Source organism: Bos indicus x Bos taurus, chromosome 9, assembly GCF_003369695.1.
Source record: "Bos indicus x Bos taurus breed Angus x Brahman F1 hybrid chromosome 9, Bos_hybrid_MaternalHap_v2.0, whole genome shotgun sequence".
Taxonomy (NCBI): Eukaryota; Metazoa; Chordata; class Mammalia; order Artiodactyla; family Bovidae; genus Bos; species Bos indicus x Bos taurus.
This window is the reverse complement of record NC_040084.1, coordinates 56,719,274-56,742,962: the sequence shown is the minus strand read 5'-3', so window position 1 is coordinate 56,742,962 and position 23,689 is coordinate 56,719,274. Positions and strand designations below refer to the sequence as shown.

The following is a 23,689-nucleotide window of genomic DNA, read 5'->3' as shown; positions in this document are numbered from 1 at the left end:
GCTCCCATGAAGTCCTTATATGCTTAATATGAATCAGTTATTTAAAAAAAAAGAATCAGTTAAATTTGTTCTCTTTTTTTTTTCTTTAATAGAAAATTATTTAATTAGTATACATGTGTTCCCCATCCTGAACCCCATCCTAAAAAAAAGGAAAAAAAAAATTTGTTCTCAAATATACTTAAATCAATTATAAATAAATTACGCATAATTGTATATTGCATACTGGGAGAAGGAAATGGCAACCCACTCCAGTGTTCTTGCCTGAGGAATCCCAGGGATGGGGGAGCCTGGTGAGCTGCCATCTGTGGGTTCGCACAGAGTCAGACATGACTGAAGTGACTTAGCGCAGCAGCAGTATATTGCATATAAAATTTATGTTATATAAATATTGCATATTCATATTTTATATGTAAAATTATAATCCTATACTACTATTACATTTATAATTAAATGATTATAAATGAAATTGTAAATACATAATTAAAATTACATTATAATTACATATAATCATATATTTATAATTATTAATTGTGACAGGTGTTGGACTCTGAAGCTAAGTCCAATGCTCTCAGTATTTGGTCACCAAAGAAAAATATCTTTAAGTTTATGCATAAGTAAGGCCATATATCAGAGAAGGCAATGGCACCCCACTCCAGTACTCTTGCTTGGAAAATCCCATGGACAGAGGAGCCTGGTAGGCTGTAGTCCATGGGGTCACGAAGAGTCGGACACGACTGAGTGACTTCACTTTCACTTTTTACTTTCATGTATTGGAGACGGAAATGGCAACCCACTCTAGTGTTCTTGTTTGGAGAATCCCAGGGACAGGGGAGCCTGGTGGGCTACCGTCTATGGGGTCACACAGAGTCTGACATGACTGAAGCAACTTAGCAGCAAGGCCATATATGAGGCTTCCTGGTGGCTCAATGGTAAAGAATCTGCCTGCCAATGCAGGTGAGGTGAGTTTGATCTCTGGGTTGGAAAGATCCCCTGAAGAAGGAAATAACAACCCACTCCAGTTTTCTTGCCTGGAAAATCCCATGGACAGAGGAGCCTGACAGGCTACAGTCCACTGGGTCACAAAAGAGTCAGACATGAGTCAGCAACTGAACAAGACCATGTGTAAGTAAGACCATAATAACTGATTAAAAAAAAAAAAAATACTGGAAGGATTTTTTACACATAGATCGTCAATCTACTTCACCTTACTTCAAAGAAATAAAGACTAGAAATATAAATAATATATTTCAATCACAAGACCAATATTTGTAAAAGATCTGACCTGAAAAGGTTGGTGAATGAGAGATTATTTGTATACGTTAAATGTTTAATTTATGTATTATTGTCATTTATTATCCCAATTTAGCTGTATTTCATTACTATAGATTTAGGCCCATTGGCAGGAGGGGCTTTGTTTAATAATCTTTTGTATTCTCACTAAGGAATCTTGTGGTTTTAATATATGTGGCTGGAGGTGGTGGTGATGGTGGCAATCATGAATAACAGACTACATTTAAAGAACCGGAAGGAATCTTTAGAAACTATCATTTAGTGCACTGATGAGTAAACTCAGACTAAGTGATTTTGTCATTGTCACACACATAGTTAACATAAGTTAACATTTAATAAAGGATGAATGATTGGATGATTGGATATTTTGGTCCACAGATAGTGTTAGTATTCAAATATGCTTAAAGATACTATTCAAAATAAAAATATTCTGTTACATCATCTTCTCCCTTTCTCTAACAGTAACCTGAATGTTCCGTTATTTTGAACTGTTATAGCCCTTCTTATAGTTCATGTGCTCATTTTTACCAGAGTAACAATTTCCTAATATCTCTTGCTTAGTTATCACAAAGGGATTAACTTTAAAGAGATAATATTCTGGCCAAAATATAGACTCACTTCTGAAATAAAAAGATAATTGTTTCCCAAAGAGGAAAGTATGTGTATCTTATATAGGGTTTAAATGCAAGTTTGCATTAGACACTTTGCATTTATTTGTGTTATTTATTAGAAGGGAAAAACAATGTACCATATGTATCCCTCTGGAGAGGAAAAGCATTACTATCATTCTGAGGAGGAGCATTACCTATGAAGAGTACCTGTGATACATGGCTAAGACATTGGTGGGAGTATAGTCACAAATCTGCTCTGCCCTAAATTATCACAGATGAGAATGACTGCGGAGGAAAGACATAGCCTTTCATCCCAAGTGGTTAGCAAATTTTCTCAAGTTATAAATGGAGACATAGATACACCTAAAGATTGCTATGAGAAAAATGCAATCACATTCTGCTACTTCTTTAAAAAAAAAAACAAAAAACTTAAGACATGATTTTCTTAAAATTCTTTGACTCCTTCAAAAGAGGAGTAGAGGACTATTTGAGGATGTGTGATAAGAGAAAAAAATAAAGGTGCTGAATTTTACATATGGGAAGTGTGTGTATATAAGCCATGTAAAAACACATTTGAAAGTAATAAATATTGGAATTAGATAAACCAAAGTAGTTGTATTCAAGAGGGGATAATTTTTCTTCTGTTTTTGTTTTCTTTATATTATTTTTGCAATTTAAAAATTATATAAAGATTTTTTTTATTAGCCTGAGTGGAAAAAAATGCCAGCTTAGGTTATTTCCCCACAGAAGAACAGAGTGCTCTGGCAAACTTTACAGCCTGTCAGAGAAGTTTTTGACATTAAGGCCTAATATTAACCAGTGTTTTGGCTTGTGACCTAGTATGTTCCTATGTTTATTGTAGATGCTGTAATCTGTTCTAGGTCTGTGTAGCATTCATAAAGGGTATTTCTACTTTGGTTCTGTAACTAACCAACCTTGGGGGCCACAAAATTTCAGTCTGAAGAAAGGATCTTAAAGGCTCTTAAAGGGTCTTTTTTAAGCAGAAAGGAAAAGGCCATAAATAAAAATAAGAACATCTATAAAAAAATCTCATTGGTAAAGTCAATTTTATACTAAAGGCATGGATCAACCCCTTAAAAAGTAAATATGAAGATTATAAGAAAGTATAAAGTCAACTATAACTACAATTAGTTAAGGAATATAGAAAATGAAAAGATGTAAAATATCATGTTAAAAACATAAAAGCACAGAAGGGAGGAAATATAGTGCTTTTAGAATTCATTCAAACTTATGATGAGCAGCCCTAAATAAACCGCATGTATATAGGTCAATATTCATGAACCTTATGATAGCTACAAACCATAAACATATATGTATACGCACACACACACACACACACACACACACACACACACAAGAGAAACCCAAGCATAACATTTTAAAAATTCTAAAACCATAAGGGAAGAGACTAAAATAAGAAAGAAAAAGAGAAGAACTACATAAACAACCAGAAAACAATAAATAAAATGGCAAGTACATACATGTCAGTAATCATGTATTCAGCAATCAAAGGGACAGAATCAGAGAGAACATTTAAAAATACCCTGGGACTAACGAAAATGGAAACAGAACTTTGAAAAATTAATGTTGTTGTTGTTCAGTTGCTTACTTGTGTCTGACACTTTGCAACCCCACGAACTGCAGCACTCCAGGCTTCCCTGTCCTTCACTGTCTTCTGGAGTTTCTTCAAACTTATGTCCACTGAATAAATGATGCCATCCACCCATCTCATCCTAGGAGTCACTCTTCTCGTACTGCCCTCAATCTTTTCCAGATCAGGATCTTTTCCAGTGAGTCAGCACTTTGCATCAGGTGACCAAACTATTGGAGTTTCAGCATCAGTCCTTCCAATGAATACTCGGGATTGATCTCGTTTAGGAATAATTGGTTGGATCTCCTTGCAGTCCAAGGGACTCTCAAGAGTCTTCTCCAACACCACAGTTCAAAAGCATCAATTCCTCGGCCCTCAGCTTTCTTTATAGTCCAACTCTTACATCCATACATGACCACTGGAAAAACCATAGCTTTGATTAGATAGACCTTTGTTGGTAAAATAATGTCTCTGCTTTTTAATATGCTGTCTAGATTGGTCATAATTTTTCTTCCAAGGAGCAAGCATCTTTTAATTTCATAGCTGCAGTCACCATCTTCAGTTATTTTGGAACCCCCCAAAATAAATCTCTCACTGTTTCCATTGTTTCCCCATCTATTTGCCATGAAGTGATGGGACAAGATGCCATGATCTTGGTTTTCTGAATGTTGAGTTTTAAGCCAACTTTCTCACTCTCCTCTTCACTTTCATCAAGAGGCTCTTTAATTCTTCTTTGCTTTCTGCCATAAGTGTGGTGTCATTTGAGGTTGTGGTGTCATATATGTGTGTCATATATGAGGTTATTGACATTTCTCCCAGAAATCTTGATTCCAGCCTATGATTCATCTAGCCCGGGATTTCCCATGATATACTCTGTATATAAGTTAAATAAGCAGGGTGACAATATGCAGCCTTGACATACATCTTTCCCAATTTTGAAGCAGTCCATTGTTTCATATCAAGTTTTAACTGTTGCTTCTTGTCCTGCATACAGGTTTTTCAGGAGGCAGGTAAGGTGGTTTGGTATTCTCAACTCTTCAGAATTTTCCACAGTTTTGTGATCCACACAAAAGCTTTAGCACAGTCAGTGAAGCAGAAGTAGATATTTTTCTGGAATTATCTTGCTTTTTCTGTGATCCAGTGATGTTGGCAATTTGATCTCTGGTTCCCTTGCCTTTTCTAAATGTAGGTTGTACATCTGGAAGTTCTTGGTTTTTGTATTGTTGAAGCCACACTTGGAGAATTCTGAGCATTTCTCTGCTTGTGTGTGAGATGAGTGCAATTGTGCAGTAGTTTGAACATTCTTTGGCATTGCCTTTCTTTGGGATTGGAATGAAAACTGACTTTTTCTAATTATGTGGCCACTGCTGAATTTTCCAAATTTGCTGGCCTATTGAGTGCAGCACTTTAACAGCATCATCTTTTAGGATTTGAAATTGCTCAGCTGGAATTCCATCACCTCCACTAACTCTTGCTAGTAATGTTTTCTAAGACTCACTTAACTTCACACTTCACACTCCGGAATGTCCGGTTTCAGGTGAGTGACCACACCATCATGGTTATCCCAGTCATTAAGACCTTTTTTTCTTGCCCCCTCTTCTTAGTCTCTTCTGGCTTCTGTTAGGTCCTTACTGTTTATGTCCTTTATTGGGTCCATCTTTCCATGAAATGTTCTCTTGGTATCTTTAGTATTTTTGCAGAGATCTCTAGTCTTTCCCATTCTATTCTTTTCCTCTATTTCTTTGCATTGTGCACTTAAGGTTTTCTTATCTCTTCTTGCTATTCTTTGGAACTTTACATTCAGCTTGGTATATCTTTTCCTTTCTCCTTTGCCTTTCATTTCTTCTCTCAGCTATTGTAAGGCCTCCTCACACAACCGTTTTACATTGTTGCATTTATTTTTTTGAGGATGGTTTTGGTCACCATCTCCTGTGCAATGTAATGTACCTCTGTTCATAGTTCTTTAGGCACTCTGTCAACCACATCTAATCCCTTGAATCTCTTTATCACTTCCAAATAAGGGATTTGATTCAGGTCATATCTAATGGCCTAGTAGTTTTCTTTACTTTCTTCAATTTAAGTCTTAATTTTGCAATGGAATAATCAATGGAATATGGCAAAAGCAATTATAAGAGGGAATCATAGTGAACAGCCTTACCTCAAGAAATGAGAAAAATTCTAAATAAACAATTGAACTACATACCTAAAGGAACCAGAAAAGAAGAATAAACAAAGCCTAAAGTTCATAGAAGTAAGGAAATAATAAAGATCAGAGTACAAAAAAATGAAATAGATACTAATAAATAGAAAAATATCAATGATACTAAGCTAGTTCTTTGAAAATATAGAATAGATAAAGTTTAGCCAGACTCAAGAAAAAAAAAAGAGTATTCAAGTAAATAAAATCTGAAAGTAAAGAGAAGAAATGCTAACCCATACCACAGAAATACAAAGAATCATTAGAGACTGCTGTGAACAATTATGTCAGCAAATTGAGAAACCTAGAATAAATTCTTAGAAACATCCACTCTTCCAAGATAAATCAGGAAAAAGCAGAAGATATTAACAGAATTATTAATAATTCAGTGAATCAATAATCAAAAAAAACTTCCAACAATTAAAGTTCAAGTCCAAATGGCTTCTCTTCACAGGTGATTTCTACCAAATGTTTAAAGAAGTATTAATACCTATTTTTCTCAAATTATTTTTTTAATTGAAGAGGAACACTTCTGAAATCATTTTCTGAGACCAACATTACCCTGACTGATACCAAAACCAGATAAAGATACATCCAAAAAAAAAAAAAGAAAAAATCCAGGCCATTATCCCCAATGGACTTAAATGAAACTATTCTCAATACAATATTAGCAAAATAAATTCAACAATTGAATAAGAGGATAGTTGTACCATGACCAAGTGTGAGTTATTCCAAAGATGGGAGAATGGTTCAGTATCTTCAAGTCAAGCAAAATGATACATCACATTAATAAAGCAAAGTATAATAATTATACCATCATCTCAATAGATGCAGAAAAGTGTTTGACAAAATTCAGCATCTGTTTATGATAAAAACTCTGCACACAGTAGGTATAGAGAGTAACATATGCCAACATAAAAAAGTTATACATGATAAACTCATAGATAACATCATCCTAAATGGTGGAAAACAAAGTTATCCCTCTGAGATCAGGAAGAAATCAAGGATGCCCATTCTTGCAAGGTATATTCAACATTATTGAAAATGCTGGCTGCAGCAATCAGATAAGAAAAAAATAAAGAAATCCAAATGGGAAAGGAAGAAGTAAACTGTTACTCTTTGCAAGTTACATGACAAGATATATAGAAAATATTAAAGATGCTACCAAAAAAGTATTAAAACAAACAAATGAATTCAGTAATGTTGCAGCATACAAAGTAAATATATAGAAATATGTTTTATTTCTGTAGCAAACTATCAGAAAGCAAAATTAAGGAGATACCATTTACAATTATACCAGAGAACAAAATACCTAGGAATAAATTTAATCAAGGAGGTGAAAAATCTGTACTCTGAAAGCTATAAGACATCAATAAAGGAAACTGAAGATGAAGCAAGTGAAAAGATAGACTGTGTTCATGGATTGGAAGAATTACTGTTGTTAAAATGTCATTGCTACACAAAGCAATCTATATATTCAGTGCAATCCTGATCAAAATACCCATGGCAGTTTTTAGAGAACAAGAATAAACAATCCTAAACTTTGAGGAAACAACACACCCTAAAAAGTCAAAAGCAGTCTTGAGAAGGAAGAAAGCTGTAGGTATCATGCCATAAACAGTATAATACTGGCACAAAAACAGACACACAGATCAATGGAACAGAACAGAGAAGCTGCAAATAAATCTATGCTTATACAGTTAACTAATCATTTGGCAAAGGAGGCAAGAATAGAAAATGGGGGAAAAGACAGTCTCTTTAATAAAATGATGTTCTGAAAACTGGACAACTGCACAAAAGAATGAAACTAGACCATTTTCCTACATACCATACAAAAATAAATTCAAAATGAATTAAACCTTAAATATAAGACCTGAATCCATAAAACACCTGGAAGAAAACATACAGAATTTGCTGTTTGATATTGGTCTTTGCAGTATTTTCTGGATGTGTCTCTTCAAGCAAGGGCATCAGAAGGAAAACTAAGCAATGGCAGTACATTAAACTAAAATGTTTTTGTGCACAGCAAAAGAAACCATACTGTCAACAACAAAAAAAGGCAGCTTAATGCATGTGAGAAGGCATTTGCAAATGATGTATTTGATAAGGGCTTATTATCCAAACTATATAAAGAACTCATACAACTCATAATCCTCCAAGTCTACTTAAAATATGGACAAAAGACCTGAATAGACATTTTTTTCAAAGAAGACAGATGACCTGCAGACAGGTGAAATGATGCTCAGTATCATTCATCATCAGGGAACTATAAATCAAAACCACAGTGACATACAATCTCGCATCTATCAGATGCCCATTATCAAAAGATAAATAACAAGTATTGGTGATGATGTGGAGAGAGGGGAACATTGGTGCACTGTTGGTGGGAATGTAAATTTGTGTAGTAACTGTGGAAAACAGTTGAGAAATTCCTCAAAAAATTAAAAAAAAAAAAAAAAGAACTAACATGGATCCAACCATTCCACTTCTGGGTATTTATTCAAAGAAAATGAAAACCCTAATTTGGAAAGACATATGCATCCCAAAGTTCACTGCAGTGTTCATTGATAGATGAATTAATAAGGAAGATGTGAGATACACACACAGGAATAAAACATAAAACCAAATCTGGCCATTTTTAACAAGGTGGATGGACCTAGAGGGTATTATAAAGTGAAATAATTCAGAAGGACAAAGACAGCTACTATCTGATCTTGTTAAAGATAAAATGAATGAGAAAACAAAGCAAATAGAATCCTAAAACAGAAAACAACTCAGTAGATGCCAGAGGAGAGGGAAGTTACAGGATGAGCAAAATAGGACAAGTAGATTAAGAGGTACAAACTTCCAGTTATAAATTAAGTCACTGGGATAGAATATACAGTATAGGGAATATGGTCAGTGAAATTGTAATAACTGTGTGGTGACTAGGTAACTGGATTTAAAGTGGTGGTCATTTTGTAATGTACAAAATTGTTGCATCACTGTGAGCCACACCTGGAACCAGTATAGTATTTTAACTCAATTATACTTAAATAAAAAAAGATAAAATATTCCTCTTTACTTTGAGCCACAGAAATACAATCACAAATATTTTACACTGTGATATTCATTCCTATTCCCTGGAGGTATGAAAATTAATTGACTTTTTCTAACTTATAATTTTAAAATTCTTGAAAACTGTTACTGTATATTTTCTTCCTTGAAACTCTTAGCTCATATCTGATATATATATATATATATATATATATATATATATATGATTTTATGTTCATTCAGCCATGTCTCTGTGAACTAACTAGCTAGTTTTCAGTGTCTGCTTTAACTTGTATCATGCAGAATGGAATAGGAGTCCAGAAATTGTATTTTCAGTGCAGGAATGTAGGAGATATTTACAATGAATACTTGTAGTAGATGCCAACCGTGGTCTTTTCCAACTTCTAGAACCAACCAAGACTCTATTCCCGATCTTGTATGGTGCCAAAAGTGATTGACCCAAAGCATAAGATAGCTCAATAAGATCCTTTCTTTTGGGAATTTGAAACCTCCCTGAATATTAGGAATGACCTGAATGAAGCACTTCAGTAGCAAAACTCTGAATAGAAATTCCAAGTTTCTATAGCTCAGCCCTGGGAAAATCTTAGTTTCTGCTTTTTCTCTAGCACATCTTTTGGTTTTGGATTCTACTTCTGGATCCTGCTTTTAGATTTTCTAACAGTTTCTTTTGTTTGAAGATTGATTGGGCCTTAAGGTATATGTCCTATTTAGATCCACACAAAAGCAGACTGGGTAAGGGGAAGCATCAGAGAAAAGAGAGAAAAAATGAATATTTTTATCATGACAGGCAGTTGAGGAGAAAGATTAAATAGAAAACAGGGGTTAACAACATTATGAAGGAAGCATGAAAAGCTAGGGCAAGTGTGCTCATTTAGGCAATCAGTAGATCATTGTTGGGCTTTAAAAATAAAATTTCAAGGAACTAAAGCTGTACTGTATATTTTTTCTTCTATTTTTATTGGAATACAATTGCTTTACAATGTTGCATTAGTTTCTGTTGTACAACATTGTGAATCAGCCCTGTGTATACATATATCCCATCCTTTTTAAGCCTTCCTCCCATCCCTCCATTCCACATATCTAGGTCATCACAGAGCATCGAGCTGAGTTTCTTGTGTTATAGAGCTGCTTCCCACTAGCTATCTATTTTACTCATGGTAATGTATATGTGTCAGTGTTACTCTCTCAATTCATCCTCCCTCTCCTCCCCCCAATTTGTCCACAAGTCCATTCTCTACATCTTAGTATAACTCTATTCCTGCCCTGCAAATAGGTTCAACAGTAACATTTTTCTATTAATAGATTCCATATATATGTGGTAATATACAATTTGTTTTTCTGACTTACTTCAATCTGATAGGGTCAAGGTTCATCCATATCACTTAAAGTAACTCAATTTCATTCCCTTTTTATGGCTGAGTAATAGTCCATCACTGGAGAAGGCAATGGCACCCCACTCCAGTACTCTTGCCTGGAAAATCCCATGGACAGAAGAGCCTGGTAGGCTGCAGTCCATGGGGTTGCTAACAGTCGGACATGACTGAGCGACTTCACTTTGACTTTAAAGTTGCACGCATTGGAGAAAGAAATGGCAACCCACTCCAGTATTCTTGCCTGGAGAATCCCAAGGATGGGGGAGCCTGGTGGGCTGCCATCTATGGGGTCTCACAGAGTCAGACACGACTAAAGCGACTTAGCAAGCAAGCAAGCAATATTCCATCACACACACACACACACACCCCATATCTTCTTTATCCATTCATCTGTTGATGGACATCTGGCTGCTGTCCTAACTATTGTAAATAGTGCTGCAGCGAACATTGGAGTCCATGTGTTTTTTTGAATTATGGTTTTATCAGGGTATATGCACAGTAGTGGGATTGCTGGGTCATATGATAGTTCTCTGTTTAGTGTGTTTTTTTTTTTAATGCTTTATACTTAGTTGTGTTTATTTTTTCACAATGATCTTGTGTATGGTACAATTTTATAACAAGATTATTTTAAGAAAATAAACATATCACTTAAATATGCTATTCAAGTTTACACTTCTAATATGTAGAGACAGGGCTTGAACTTAGACACTCTGAACACAAAACTTTAATTCTTAATACATATCATTCATGATATTTTTTCCTCAATTTCTTAATGAATATTGGCATCATGGATAAACTGAGACACAGCTCAGCACTCACTCTTTAGTGAAGGACTCCTATACTAGGTCTAATATACAAATGTTTTTGAAAAGCTTTCTATCATTTTCTCAGTCAGTGGCAGAGTAAATGAGATTGTAAAATTTGGCAAAGGTGTTACATCAATACTGCTCTTTCTTTATGGGGCATCCATCATTTTACCATGGAGTATGGAAAATTAAGATTTTCTAACACATACATGATATTGGGGAAAATATGACACAAGGGAAATTGTTCACCCTCCTAATGAATGAAGGATGTTCAAATGGAAAAAAAATAGAGAGGCAGCAAGGAAAAAGGGTAAGAATGTTGCAGATAAGCACAGGTGTGTCAGATGCACCTACAGTAAGAGGCACTATAGAGGAGTGAGTGTGAATGTAAGAAGACTCAACGGCTTGGTGAGAACAGAGTCATGGGGGCACCACAGTTCATAGGATTGAAATATGGAACTATGTCCTGAGGAAAGGAACATGAAGAGAATGTATAAATGGGAAACCCATGGTTGGTGACATTGAGAAATAAGACAGTGTGAGCCTCATAGTCTAGGAAAACCCCAACACGATGGGGAGAAACACTCAGGGAGAGGCTTAAAATCACAGGACCTGAGAAGGAAGACTCAAAGGCATTATATACAGAATCATGTTTTAACCCTATGACCCAATAGCCATTTTTAGGTTGATATCTGGAATAAACATTGTGACAATTTCCACAATTTCTATTTTTAGGTTTATATCCTGAAAAACCAATTGGATAATTTCCATTTCCTCAATTTCCAAATACTGATGGTACTATCATGGTATTTTCACATTTTTCACCACATACCCCCAGGATCCAGGCACTTTTCTTTGACACGTCTACCTCCCAGTAATGTCTCCCTGATGTGATAACTGGGGAGCCCAGGACACCAAAAGTTTCATAATTATAATTCAAGTATGCATTATAGCCTTGGTCACTGGATGCATATCTAACTTGTGTCTGATCCGGAGAAATGACAACATTTGCACACTTGGGAGAATTCAGGGTCACCTGAACCCAGTAGCGTTGCACATCTGTCAGCTCATTAAACACATGCAGTATCTCTCTCAGATCAGGAGCTCGAAACACTCTCCTCTGTTCCTTGGGGAAAGATTTTGGCTTCTTCAGAGCCAAGGTTTCACTCCTTTTCATGATAACATTCACATCCTGCAGCAGCTCCACTGTTGATCCCTGCAAATGGCGCTCCACATCTGAGATGAGATTGCTCACCAATAGCTTCTCTTGGACCAGATCATTCTTAGATCCTGCCAGCTCTTTGAGAATAACTCCCAACTCATCCTTCAGTTTTCTCAGTTCCTTAATCTCCTCATTGTCCAGGATTTGTCTTAGTTGTGTAAACTTTCCCTGGACATTTTGTATCTCATTTTGTATTTGAATCTTCCAAGTAGACATCTCTTCTCTGACTTTAATTTCCAACTCCTCAGCTTCCTGTTTTTTCCCCTTCAGCCTCTGCAGACATGATTGGAGCTTTTTCTGGTACTCTGGCACAATCTCTTCCATGAGGAATGTGTTGTGACCTCGGTGCTCCTGAGATCACTCGCAAAGCCAACAAATGACCTTCCCATCCTGCTCACAGAAGAGGTGGAGTTTCTCTCCATGGTGAGCACAGAGATTTCTCTCTTGCTCCACCTCTGGGCTCACCTTAACCTCTCAGAGTCTCTGCACTATATTGGCCACATGCCTGTTAGGCCGCAGGTTCCCAGGCTTAAGGAAACTCCATACTGTTCTTTGTATCAGCTCAGTTCAGTCACTCAGACATGTCTGATTCTTTGCAACCCCATGAATTGCAGCATGCCAGGCCTCCCTGTCCATCACCAACTCCCAGAGTTCACTCAAACCCATGTCCATCGAGTAAGTGATGCCATCCAGCCATCTCATCATCTGTCGTCCCCTTCTCCTCCTGCCCCCAATCCCTCCCAGCATCAGAGTCTTCTCCAATGAGTCAACTCTTCACATAAGGTGGCCAAAGTACTGGCCATGATAAGTACTGGAGCTTCAGCTTTAGCATCATTCCTTCCAAAGAAATCCCAAGACTGATCTCCTTTAGGATGGACTGGTTGGATCTCCTTGCAGTCCAAGGGACTCTTTCAAGAGTCTTCTCTAACACCACAGTTCAAAAGCATCAATTCTTTGGCACTCAGCTTTTTTCACAGTCCAACTCTCACATCCATACATGACTACTGAAAAAACCATAGCCTTGACTAGAAGGACCTTTGTTGGCAAAGTAATGTTTTCATATGCTTTTCAATATGCTATCTCGGTTGGTCATAACTTTCCTTCCAAGGAGTAAGCGTCTTTTAATTTCATGGCTGCAGTCACCATTTGCAGTGATTTTGGAGCCCAAAAAAATAAAGTCTGACACTGTTTCCAGTGTTTCCCTATCTGCTTTTCAATATGCTATCTAGGTTGGTCATAACTTTTCTTCCAAGGAACGAGCGTCTTTTAATTTCATGGCTGCAGTCACCATTTGCAGTGATTTTGGAGCCCCCAAAAATAAAGTCTGACACTGTTTCCAGTGTTTCCCTATCTATTTCCCATGAAGTGATGGGACCAGATGCCATGATCTTCGTCTTCTGAATGTTGAGTTTTAAGCCAACTTTTTCACTCTCCTCTTTCACCTTCATCAAGAGGCTTTTTAGTTCCTCTTCACTTTCTGCCATAAGGGTGGTGTCATCTGCATATCAATAATCTGAGGTTATTGATATTTCTCCCAGCAATCTTGATTCCAGCTTGTGCTTCTTCCAGCCCAGCGTTTCTCATGATGTACTCCGCATAGAAGTTAAATAAGCAGGGTGACAATATACAGCCTTGACGTACTCCTTTTCATATTTGGAACCAGTCTGTTGTTCCATGTCCAGTTCTAACTGTTGCTTCCTGACCAGCATACAGGTTTCTCAAGAGGCAGGTTCTCTTGAAGAGTTTTCCACAGTTTATTGTGATCCACACAGTCAAAGGCTTTGGCATAGTCAATAAAGCAGAAATAGATGTTTTTCTGGAACTCTCTTCCTTTTTCCATGATCCATGGGCTGTATCAATTTACCTTCCCAACAGCAGAATAAAAGGGTTCCCTTTTCACCAATCCTCTCCTGTATTGTTTGTAGATTTTTTTTGTGTGTGGATGGCCATTCTGGTCAGTGTGAGTTGATACCTTTGTAGTTTTGATTTTGATTTCTCTAATAGTGATGTTGAGCATCTTCTCATGTGCTTCTTGGCCATCTGCATGTTTTCTTTGGAGAGATATCTGTTCAGGCCTTACACCCATTTTTTTGATTGGATTGTTTGTTTTTTGGTATTAAAGTCCATAAGCTATTTGTATATTTTTGAGATTAACATTTGTTGCTTCATTTGAAAATATTTTCTCCCATTTGAGGATTGTCTTTTCATCTTGTTTGTGGTTTCCTTTGCTGTGCAAACTGGAGAAGGAAATGGCAATCCACTCCAGTACTATTGCCTGGAAAACCCCATGGAAAGAGGAGCCTGGTAGGCTAGAGTCCATGGGGTCGCAAAGAGTCAGACACGACTGAGTGACTTCACTTACTTACTTACTTTGCTGTGCAAAAGCTCCTAAGTTTAATTAGGTCCCAATTGTTTATTTTGCTTTTATTTTCATTATTTTAGGAAGTGGGTCAAAAAGATCTTGCTGTGATTTATGTCAAAGAGTGCTTTTCCTATGTTTTCCTCTAACAGTCTTATATTGTCCAGTCTCCTATTTAGGTCTTTCATCAATTTCAAGTTTATTTTTGTGTATCGTGTTAGGTCGTGTTCTAATTTCATTCTTTTACATGTAGCTGTCCAGTTTTCCCAGCACCACTTGTTGAAGAAGCTGTCTTTGCTTCATTTTATATTCTTACCTCCTTTGTCATAGTTTATGTGACCATATGTGCATAGGTTTATTTCTGGGCTTTCTATCCTGTACCATTCGTCTATATTTCTTTCTCTGTTCCAGGACCATACTATTTTGATTACTGTGGCTTTGTAGTATAGTCTGAAGTCCTTCTTCACAGAATTGAAACAAGAAAAACTTCCATTTTGTATAGAAATACAAAAGAAACTGAATAGCCAAAATAATCTTGAGAAAGAAAAACTCCAGCTCCGTTTTTCTTTCTCAAGATTATTTTGGCTATTCAGTTTCTTTTGTATTTCTATAGAAAATGGAAGTTTTTCTTGTTTCAATTCTGTGAAGAATGCCATTGGTAATTTGATAGGAATTGCATTGAATTTGTAGATTGCTTTAGGAAGTATACTCATTTTCATCATGTTGATTCTTCCAATCCAAGAACATGGTATTTTTCCACATGTTTGTGTTCACTTTGGTTCCTTATATCAGTGTTTTATAGTTTTCTGAGTATAGATATTTTGCTTTCTAAGCTAGATTTATTCCTAGGTAAACTTTTAAGGAGTAGTGTGAGTAGAAAGAAAATGAAAGCATTCTTGGGGTATCTGATTTAAATAAACACAGTTTGAGCTTGGTGAGTTATGTAAGGATAGTTTTTTAGCTCACTATGTTTCAGACATATGACTATGTCTGAAGAAGTTAAAGATGAAATAATTAATGAAGTATACAAAAAATATTTCCTGAGAACTAGGAGGTAATGGAATTAATAACTCAACAGTAAACTTTCCTTGAAAAAGGAGAAGTGGATGACAAGTAAGGGATGGTGAAAGATATTTGAATTATTTTGAGGTGTTGTAACAGGTGGACATGGAAACTATTAGTAAGAGTATATTGATATCTTCATTAGGACACAGGCCCCACTACATAATTTGAGTGTCCAGTGCACAAAAGGGGGCCTATGGTTCAAAGTTAAAAATTTCATCATGGGAACAACAGAACTCAAAGCCAAATACGAGTCTTTCTGAGTTAAAATACTCCAAATTATTTTTAATTAAAGAAAACAAGATTTGGGGAGGGAACCTAAAATATAATACAAAGAGTATAAATTAACTTAATAGTGTTACAAATGAATAACAAATTTATTGAAGGGATGGAAAGAAAAAAAAGAATATAAGGAACTTGCAAAACAATATTTTGATTAATCTAAAAACAGACAAAAACAACTTTACATAACTAGCATTTCTACTAGGAAAATGAGTTGATAATTGAGAGATTGTATCTTTAACTGAGCAAATAAGAAAACAGTGTGGGTAGTAAGTGTCAGGTTTCTTATTGTGGAGAAAAGGAGTTAGAATTAAGGAAAGGAGACTAGAAGTTGTTGAAGTAGAATTAGAAATATAAATTCGAGTTTAATATACTTAGGTGAACAAATAGGATATACACACATATGGAGATAAATATGTGTGTATAATATATATGTATTTTCTAGCTCTGTCTACTGAAAGGGTCTGGAAACAAAACGAAGTAGCAATTGACATGCTTTTTGGTTTCTGAATGGTAGTTTACAACCAATGGAACCAGAACTCTCAGGAAAAATGGCAGATTCCAGAAAATGGAAAGTACATTAAAGTAAAGGAACATCTTATGGTGGTATAAAGTAAGGAAGTGCTCAAAAGATTATTGGAACATGCACCAGTGGCCAAATATCTGGTACAATTAGAGCAAGAAAATAAGTGACAATAGTAATGGATTATAAAACATAAAAAAAAAAATCCATGAGTTCATAATGAATGTACCTATATATGCATGTATACATATATCCATATATATATATGAATAAATAAATGAGAGAAAAATGACAATTCAAATTAATTGTAGAAGAAATTATGGAAAAAGAAAATTGAAATTTGTTGAAGACTGTAGGTATAACTATTTGGGGCAAGAATTATCAATGGGTGCTAAAGGTAGTGGGTGAAAGTATGATGGAAATGGGGTATTGACATAATCTCAAGTATGTTCCCATCAGATAATTATAAGAACAAAAGGGGAAATGATTACTTTTTAATGGAAAGGCCTAGCAGATCTTTGGAGAAGGCAATGGCACCCCACTCCAGGACTCTTGCCTGGAAAATCCCATGGAAGGCGGAGCCTGGTAGGCTGCAGTCCATGGGGTCGCTAAGAGTCGGACACGATTGACTTCACTTTCACTTTTCCCTTTCACGCATTGGAGAAGGAAATGGCAGCCCACTCCAGTATTCTTGCCTAGAGAATCCCAGGGACGGGGGAGAGTGGTGGTCTCCCGTCTATGGGGTCGCAGAGTCGGACACGACTGAAGTGACTTAGCAGCAGCAGCAGCAGCAGCAGCAGATCTTACTTGAGTGAAAAAGGTTAATTTGCCAGCAATGAACTATATCAATAACTTGAGCTTCCTGATAAGATACACCAAAGACAAAACATCACTTCTGTGATATACTTCCCCAAATATATAATCTGACCATCAGTTTAGTTCAGTCGCTCAGTCGTGTCCGACTCTTTGCGACCCCATGAATCGCAGCACGCCAGGCCTCCCTGTCCATCACCAACTCCCGGAGTTCACTCAGACTCATGTCCATCGAGTCAGTGATGCCATCCAGCCATTTCATCCTCCGTCATCCCCTTCTTCTCCTGCCCCCAATCCCTCCCAGCATCAGAGTCTTTTCCAATGAGTCAACTCTTCGCATGAGGTGGCCAAAGTACTGGAGTTTCAGCTTTAGCATCATTCCTACCAAAGAAATCCCAGGGCTGATCTCCATCAGACAACCTTAAATCATGAGATTTCTGTGAGATAACTTACTGATATTGTTCAAAAGATTCAAGATCACAGCAGATAAAAACAAGGAATTGTCCCAGATAAAGTGGTCTAAAGAAACATGACATATAAATGCAATATGTGGTCCTGATTGGGTTCTGGACAAGAAAAAGGATATTAGTGGGATGACTGAAGAAATTTCAATGATGTCTCTAGATTTTGACAAGTGTTGTCTCAAGGTTAATTTCCTAGTTTTGATTATTTTATTGTGTAATGGTGTTAACATTTGGAGAATATGGATACAACATTTTTGTATTAATTTCAAAATGTTTTTTATAAATCTGGAATTATTTTAAAATGAAAAGTCTAAACAGATAAATAACTGATCAATGGCATAGGATATGTTTTATCCATAATGCTTGATAACAGAAAAAAGTAGACTATAAATGAATATATTCATCCCACTGTGTGACTATTTTTAATGAGATTATATAATATACATTGGGAAGAATGTACATGAAAATATTGAGAGAAATGGGAAGTTGAGTTTTTTCTTTCCCTTCTTTTATTTTTTTTCTTTCTCTCCCTCTCTTTCCTTCACCTATCCTTCCCATCCTCTCTCCTTCCCTTCTCCTTCCTTCCATTCCCTCTTCCTTCCTTTATTTCTATTTCTTTCTTTCTTTTTTTTTGCTTTTCTATGCTTTCCAAACTTTCCATAATTAGCATATATTGCTTTTGTAATCAAGAAAATATAGTACAATACTTATAAAATACACAAATTAAAGCATGTTCCATGGGAAATGCTAAAACCTTTTTATTTTAGTATCTGAGGATAAGTATTTCAAAATAATTTCATTTATATGTGGTTATTGTTTTCTATCCTATTTCTTTTATCTTAATAAAGCCATAGGTAGCTGTAATGAATTCTTGGACCAACACCAGTTAAAGATGGCCCAGTGTCGAGACTTTCCTCTAATTTCTTTTCATAGACTATCTTAATGATCTCTGCCTCTCTTCTCATGGTATTTCTAAAATGATTACATTCAACTGGGACAGCACACACTCATAATTACAATATAATAAGGAATACTTTTTGGTTTTGAAAAAAAATCCTGCAAGTATTATCTCTCTGTGTCAACTATAGGTATTTATAACATTAAAATATTAATATATACTTAAATGAATGATAAGTTTCTATTGATTTTGCTCTTCTAGGACTCATGGTTCTTATAGTGTGGTTGCTATACATTTCAAGTAAAATTCTTGAAAGTGTAATGTTTCATTAAAGCCCAGAACAAAACCAGTTTATCTAATTTCAAATCCCAACTCCTAATCTCAATGTTTATGTGACCATGAACAAGTTACTTAACATGTCTGTGCCTTAGTTTCTCACATGCAAGATGAAATAAAAATATAACCTATTTTTAAGGTCATTTTAAAAGGAGATGAATGATTAAAAGTCACTTAAAATAGTCCCTGGCATATGGTAAATACAAAGTAGGTGTGAGCTATTTTTCTTTTCTATTATACAAACTGAGATCCTGCTCAAAGGTGACCTCCAAATAATAGAGCAGTCTTATCTTTACATCAACTAAAATATCTTTGCTGTGGTTTTTACCTATCTTTCTACATTAGAATTAACCAAATTTTTAGAATATCTTCATTATGAAACTATCTTGACATATATAACAAATCTTACCTTTAAAAATGAAGTGCTTGATATTAATTTAGAACTTAGAGTTAAAAAAAGAGTTTTCCATATATTATCTGATTTCAGTTTAAGCTTCACACTTTGTTACACCCTAAATAATAGAGTCCCTAGCTTGTAGGTGTGCTAATTACCTGAAAGAGTTCTGTTCATTCAAACTCCAAGTTGCAGTTAATTAACTTAATTAATTTTTCATCATAATTTGATCCCTAAAGCCCCATTTTGGTTGTAATTTCTTGTAGTGTTCTGAGTGAACCAATGAAGCACACAAAAAACAGCATAATATTCCAGCTGTGACTTTTATCCTTGTATAACAGGAGACAACCAAACAAAATTTATAGCTCAAAGATAATAAGTTACATAAAAGTAGAAAAAATGATGGAGAAATGGAGCTGGCTGATGTTGAACATAGGTAAAGAGGAAGGGGCATCCCAGGGAAAGGGGAGAAGATAGAAGAAATCAATAAATAAGGAAGAGGTAAGACAACAGAAAATATATGGATAGGAATCTTAAAAAAAAAAAAAAAAATTGTGAGAGTAGGAAGGAACCATTCTCAGTCAACAGAGCCAAAAAATAAGGGAAGAACATGGGGTCCCAAGATTTAGTTCACGTGAAAAGAAAGGGAAAAGGCAATATTCCTTTTAAATATATGTGGAAATGCTAGATTAAAACAGCTAAATAGCTAAGCTAAAATAATAAAGTGAATCCATACCCACTTGAACTGTTACAAAACCAGTACAAAAGTGATAGGTCAGGGTTGATAGCCAAGTGGTTGAGAGATTGGGGTTCTAGAAGGTCCTATAAGGGCTGGAGAAGTGGACTCTGAATCTCATGAAGATTTACCAGGGTTTGCAGTATGACCTCAGGGCTGCGCAAGGTAAGCACTTACAGAAAATTCAGCACTCCTCACTCCAACCCCTTTTCTTGGAAAAAAGTACAGGGATTTTTGTGTTTTGCTTTTAAGAGAAAATGTCACTTAAGGGGAATTTGGAATTCCAGGCATTTCTTACATGTAGGTATGGAGAGAAAATGCACATATTTTGCATGGTTGAGAACCTCATAGCAAAAATTCCAGGTGAAAGTTGGTCCAGGATCACTGAAGTCCTTGAAATTCCCTCAATTAAACAATCCAAAAATACTTCCAAAATAACATTTTTATGACAACTTCAGGGTCTCATATTGAAAACAACAAATAAATAAATAGAATTTCAACTAAATATAGCAAATAAAGTAACATGAGAATTGGCACATAGTATGAAGAGAATAATGACCTAACTAGAAATATTGTAAGATTAAAAATTATTAAAATGATAAAAGAAGCAATAAAACCATAAGAAAACAAGAGTAAGAATAAAGTGACCTGAATTTAAAGCCTCCAAATCCTGGGATTGGTCAAGTTCACCAATAAGTAGTTGAAAATCTGGTGTTGAATTGCTTTGAGCTTGAATTTTTTCATGGAACTACTGATATGTTTATCTCATGATGTTTGCATAAAGATTGTATAAGGAAATGCATGTAAAGTCCCTAGAAAATTATAAGTAGTCAGTAAATATCAGTATTTATCTCCCATTTATGACAGAAAAAGATGTTGAAACATGGTCCACTGTTTATTTGTAGTTCTGAGTACCAAGATCTATTTAGTGTACATTAAATTTTGAAACATGATTTCCTACTTAGTAGCATTGTAAAAAATTAGTGTGGAATAGGGCATTTATCAAGATACACAGTTAATGTGATAACAGTAACATGCCAATTTTCCATCCATATATGTAATATCTTCCTCAGAGATGTGTAAAATATAGTCCAAATACTTCTCTCAAGCATGACTTTCTCTAGAGGATAGAGCATGGGGATAGCACCAACTATTTTTTCAGATAAGGCTTAAAATCATTTTTGCCAAGTTTTAAATACATCTTTTTTGGATATTGATTAGAATTTCATTATATTTACAGATAATTTTTAGAAATGGAAATCTTTTCATCCAGAAATTTGGTGTGTTTCTTTTATTTGCCTTTAAAAATACTTTATTCCTTTGCAAAGCTTTGTGATACCTTTCATAAACATTTCTTAATAAATTAATTCCTATATATTTTAGACCTTGGTTGCTATAGTGACTCACATCTTACATACTATTAGGTATCCATGGAAACTTTTTATTTCTTTATATTTTATGTCTAACATATATACCATTTTTCAAGTATTTTTAATTTTTCCCTTTGCTTTTTTTAGGTAAATAGATAGTGACATATTCTAGATGCCTTCCTTTACAAATTAGTTCTACTATTATTTATCACACTGACAAGAAATTTCAAATAGTATGGCCTGGTAAGTGAAAAGCATAGAACTTATTGTCCTGTACATGTTGAATTCGGTTTTCTAAAGATGATAGTTTGTTTGGCTTCTTGGTGTCACATAATATATTAAAGAATTTTATTAACAAAATTTCTAATTGGAACCACCCTTTTCTTACTATATATATACACACACAAATAAAAATTGATTATGAAAACTAAGTCTTTTAATAATCTTCCGAAAAACATGTCCTTGTATTTTGGACAACTTCGAAAGATCATACCATAGTTTATTTTCACATGTTACATGTTACTTTGTTGGGTCTAAGTACCAAGACTAAATTCATGGGCCTGAGAATATGTTTCTTTACAGTTTTAAGTAATGCAGCTGTAAAACTGTACTGTAAGTTGTGAAGGCAAGGATATTTCCTGTGGTAAACAACTCAGAAGCTTAGAGAGATATTCATTGGTTAGGTAAGTTACAACATAAACACAAAACATCAGTGTTACTAAAATAATTTTCTTCTGATGAATCAGTGCCTTTCTATTTAAACAAATTTGGATGTTTACCAAAGTAAAAATGCTCAATTGTCTTCTCCTGTCACTAATAGCCCTTGGTGGAAAATTCTGTTTTAAAAATATAAAATTTTGCTTTATGTATTTTGAGACTGATGTTTGTCAGAATCTTAGGGCTTCCCTGATGACTCAGACAGTAAAGATTCTGCCCGCAATATAGGAGACCTGTGTTCGATCCCTGGGTTAGGAAGAGCCTCTGGAGAAGGGAATGGCAACCCACTCCAGTATTCTTGCCTGGAGAATTCCATGGACAGAAGAGCCTGGCAGGCTACAGTCCATGGGGTTGCAAAGAGTCGGACATGGCTGAGTGGCTTTCGCTTTCACTTAGGTTCTTAGAATACTTTGAATTCTGATGATCTCCTTCAGTCATTAATTTTATGTCATTTCATAAATAGACAGTATTATTTTGTCATCGTTGATATTATTATTATTTGTTAACAGGCAATGCTTTTGTAAAATTGTTTTCTTGCTTTCCAATGCCCTTGACCTAACTTACCTGCCTTCCTTTTAGTTTTGTGTACTTTTTTTAGATATAGTATCGATCTTTGAATAATGCAAGGGTCAAGCTGAAACTCCACTCCACTCAGTTTAAACTCCACTCAATTGAAAATCCAAGTATAACTTATAATAGGCCCTCTATACACAGGGCTACTGCTTATTTGTGGTTCCTTCATATCTGTGGTTTCCAATCCACAGGTTCAACCACCTACAGATGGTGTAGGACTGTTGTTTTTATTGTTGAAATAATCCTCCTATAAGTGGACCCACACCGTTCAAACCTATGTCATTCAAGAGCCATCTGTATCTCTTTTATAACTTGTAAAAGGTAATATCCTTCCATCTCTCTGAGGATATCTTTATTTCCCTTTTGGTCTTATGAAAATTTATGTAGGTGTATAGTGCTAAGTTCAACATGTTGAAGATATGTCTTCAGCCTTTATTGTTGATAAAAATTTCTGCTCTCAACCTAATTCTTCTTTGCATGCAGTTCTTGTTTTTATTCTTAGGAAATTTTAAACAAATGTTTGAATTTTAATTTATTTTTATTTATCCATTACATGTTTTTTTCTGTTTGGTTAATACAAAGGTTTGTTGTGGAAATTCTCAAGCAATATACACTTTCATTATTTTTCTCTTAGTTCTATTGAGATATTATTGAAATTATGTAATTTCTAATTATGTACAAAATTATGTAATATGAGATATTATTGAAATTATGTAATTAGTATATATAATGTGATGATTTGATACATAGGTATATTGCAAAATGACTTTAAATTAGCTAATACCTACATCCCATTACAATATTACCATTTTAACTTTCAAGTGTATGATACACTACTGTTAACTATAGTCACTATCTTATATTCTATCTCCAGAACTTACTTCTTATGAGTTCAGTAACTCAGTCATGTCTGACTCTTTGCAATCCCATGGACTGCAGCATGCCAGGCTTCCATATCTATCACCAACTCCTGGAGCTTGCTCAAACTCATGTC

The 23,689-nt window shown here is 35.2% G+C and overlaps 1 protein-coding gene across 1 annotated transcript; it reads right to left on the bottom strand.

The window, feature by feature from the left end:
- Nucleotides 1-11,137: 11,137 nt before the first annotated feature.
- LOC113898346 (tripartite motif-containing protein 5-like) lies at nucleotides 11,138-12,686 on the bottom strand. The gene has a single exon (XM_027551378.1). It carries the CDS (start codon nucleotides 12,490-12,492, stop codon nucleotides 11,722-11,724), a length of 771 nt encoding a protein of 256 aa, XP_027407179.1. The 5' UTR covers nucleotides 12,493-12,686; the 3' UTR covers nucleotides 11,138-11,721.
- Nucleotides 12,687-23,689: the final 11,003 nt, after the last annotated feature.

Excerpts from the sequence above, each read along its gene's own strand:
- LOC113898346 (XM_027551378.1), bottom strand. The coding sequence starts at position 12,492 with ATGGAAGAGATTGTGCCAGAGTACCAGAAAAAGCTCCAATCATGTCTG.